This window comes from Staurois parvus, unplaced genomic scaffold (genome assembly GCF_062004578.1).
Source record: "Staurois parvus isolate SC_StPar_1 unplaced genomic scaffold, SC_StPar_1.0 ptg001192l, whole genome shotgun sequence".
Classification (NCBI taxonomy): domain Eukaryota; kingdom Metazoa; phylum Chordata; class Amphibia; order Anura; family Ranidae; genus Staurois; species Staurois parvus.
The window spans coordinates 2,930,303-2,933,227 of record NW_028318988.1 but is presented as its reverse complement, the minus strand read 5'-3'; the positions used below and the strand labels follow the sequence as shown (position 1 = coordinate 2,933,227).

The following is a 2,925-nucleotide window of genomic DNA, read 5'->3' as shown; positions in this document are numbered from 1 at the left end:
TTATATATAAAATTGATCCAGGGAATATCTGATTGCCTCTCAGGGGATCAGGAGGGATTTTTTTCCCCTGCAGGAGCAAATTGGATCATGCTTTGCTGGGGTTTTTTGCCTTCCTCTGGATCAACTGTAGGATTATAATGTTTTTTTATGGTTGAACTGGATGGACTTTTGTCTTTTTTCAGCCAGACTAACTATGTAACTATGTATAAAGAATTTAAAGGATAACAACACTTTTAAGCAACCTAAACCTTATAAGCTGCCTCATTCCCCATTCTATAGATTCTTGTCTCTAGAACCCGCACAGGAGATGTAGCCATTGACAGAGTATTGACAGAGTGGGCAACACTTTTTATAAGCTGGTGGGACCATTTACTGTGCATGCCGGTTCTCCACAGACCCTAATAGGAAACACATTAACATGCAGGCTTGCAAGTAGATAGCTTTTCCATTAAGGCCTACTGAGTAAAGATATGCATGGCCAGGGGCGGACTGACAACTCATGGGGCCCCCCGGCAATAGGGGATCATGGGGCCCCTGTGTCCTTGCCCAAACTCAAAAAAGCTTATGAAAAAGATACTAGGGGCATCTCATGGGGCCCCCTACTGATCCCGGGTCCTCGGACAGTGCCCGAGTTTCCAAATGGTCAGTCCACCCCTGTGCATGGCAATACTGCATTTAGAGGAGGATAGGTGAGTAATTGGTTGTAGGCCACAGCTCCTTGATCGGGCCACTTGTTGAGCTGAATAAGTACAATGGGGTATCAATAAAACGGGGAAGGAAAGGAGGGCTCTTAGCTCCAGCTTGTTTATAAGTACCGTTATCCTTTAAGTAGAGCAGTGCTTCTCTAGAGACCATGTGATAACCAACAACTTACCAACAGGCTTACCAGGCAAACTTTGCAACCTTGTAAAAAATGGTTAGTGATGGAATATGGTGCCAAATCGCACATTTGCATGAAACATCTTTTGTGAATCAAGCAATCAACATTGATCACATTGCTTGTATTGCATGTGTGCATTGTAATGCTGTTCATTTTCAGAGACACCCCAATGTACAATATACCTGTGTTGCAGAATGCTGCAATACATATGCATTGTGTTCAGAAAATAAAAAATGGAATGGTGGAATTTGGGCCACACTGGGGTGTGTTCTAAATGAATCTGCTACCTGCAATGAACATTAGCACCTGACTTAATGCACGACATACAGTAGGTGTCATCTAGATCTTACCTTTCACAATAAAAAAATCTGATTTTTAATAATTAACGAGTTATAGTTGCAAAGATGGTAAATCTGAACAATTATGAACTGAGTGTGTTATTTTGAATTTCCTAAAATCTTTTGCAGATTGTGCGCAATTCTTCTTCTGAGAGCTGTGGTCCTTATGCCGTAAATCAGAGGGTTAGCAGTAATAGATGTACTCAGACCAGTCATAGAGATGACAACATGGGCAACAGTTGAGAGTGAAATGCTGCTTAGTCTGTACCTAAAGACTATAAACATTGTTCCAACCATAAAAACACAAAAGGCAATTGCATGAGTCACCAACGTTTGGGCGGCTTTTTGAGAAGCTTCCCCAGGAAGTTGGAGACAGATGACTATTGTCTTTGTGTAACAGTAAATGATCACAAGCATGGAGCTAATTGTGATTAACAAGGTCCATGTTATTCCATATATATTATTAACTGTGATATCGCTACAAGAAAGCCGTAGGAGGGACATGGTCTCACAGTAGACATTGTTGATATCTGCCCCGCAAAAGGCCAGCCTTGCTGTTAACAATACAACTGTACTTATTCCCATAAAAACAAAAACACATATGGCAAGTAGTAACTTTTGACTTGTCAAGTTTGTCATCAGAATGGAGTACCTCAAGGGATGACCTACGGCCAAATATCGGTCATATGCTATAGCGGTGAAAATAAAAATTTCAGCAGCTGCGTAAGTCTGCATGCAGAAGGCCTGAAATAGACATCCGGAGAGAGAAATAGTTGAATTTTTAGACAATAAGTCAATCATCAGCTTGGGAAGGTAAGCCGAACTACCAAACATCACATTGAGGACCAAGCCACATATAAAGATGTACATCGGTTCATGCAAACTTTCTTCTGTCCAGGTTACATAGACAATCATTAAACTCACAAAGAAAGAAGTTGAATATACTGCAAAAGCAAGTAGAGCGTATAAGTATCTAAATGATTCCATTTCAACAAGCCCCAAAAGGACAAAATTGGTGTAGCTGGTTGATATGTTCTCCATGGATGAAACTGGGGATAGGCTTTATTTGCAGAACACAGAAGACAAATCATAACATTTAATTTCAGTTGTAATAATATTAAGGGAATAGCAAGAAAAATTCTACTCTATGGATACTTTGAATGTGGTTCCTTCCAAACAACTTCCCTCATTCTATATATCAGATGACTATGACATTCCAGTCCAGCAAGGCTTTTATAGCCTTCAGAAAGGTGAAGCTTTGAATTAAGATGGCACATTTGCAGCAACTGCAACAAAGTTTTCCAGTGGGACCATTTTATGTCATAGCAGAAATCCTAATTAGTGTCAGAAATGTATCTAGCCATGGCTAAATAAAACTGAACTCCGAGAATTAAAATAACAAAAGCAATGAACACAGTTAAGATCATATTTACCTAAATAAAATTACATTTATTTTGAAATGCAACCAGTGTATGAATTTGTATAAAACAATACCACTTCCCATTTGTTGCTATGAGCTTCCATAGCATCTCTTTGGGTGATAGCATGATCCGAACACCTCACTTTGCTCAAACTAAAAACACAAGTCCAGATAAATTGCTACTTAAACAATAACCACTTGCCTTTCGAACAATTTACCCCCCTTCCTGACCTGCCCATTTTATGCTATTCAGCGCTGCGCTATTTCAACTGGTAATTTCATGGTCA

At 39.7% G+C, this 2,925-nt stretch overlaps 1 protein-coding gene across 1 annotated transcript; it reads right to left on the bottom strand.

Moving 5' to 3' along the window:
• Nucleotides 1-1,317: 1,317 nt before the first annotated feature.
• On the bottom strand, nucleotides 1,318-2,259 carry LOC149438423 (olfactory receptor 5AP2-like). Its single transcript, XM_089659940.1, has one exon. It carries the CDS (start codon nucleotides 2,257-2,259, stop codon nucleotides 1,318-1,320), a length of 942 nt encoding a protein of 313 aa, XP_089516066.1.
• Between the last annotated feature and the right edge of the window lie 666 nt (nucleotides 2,260-2,925).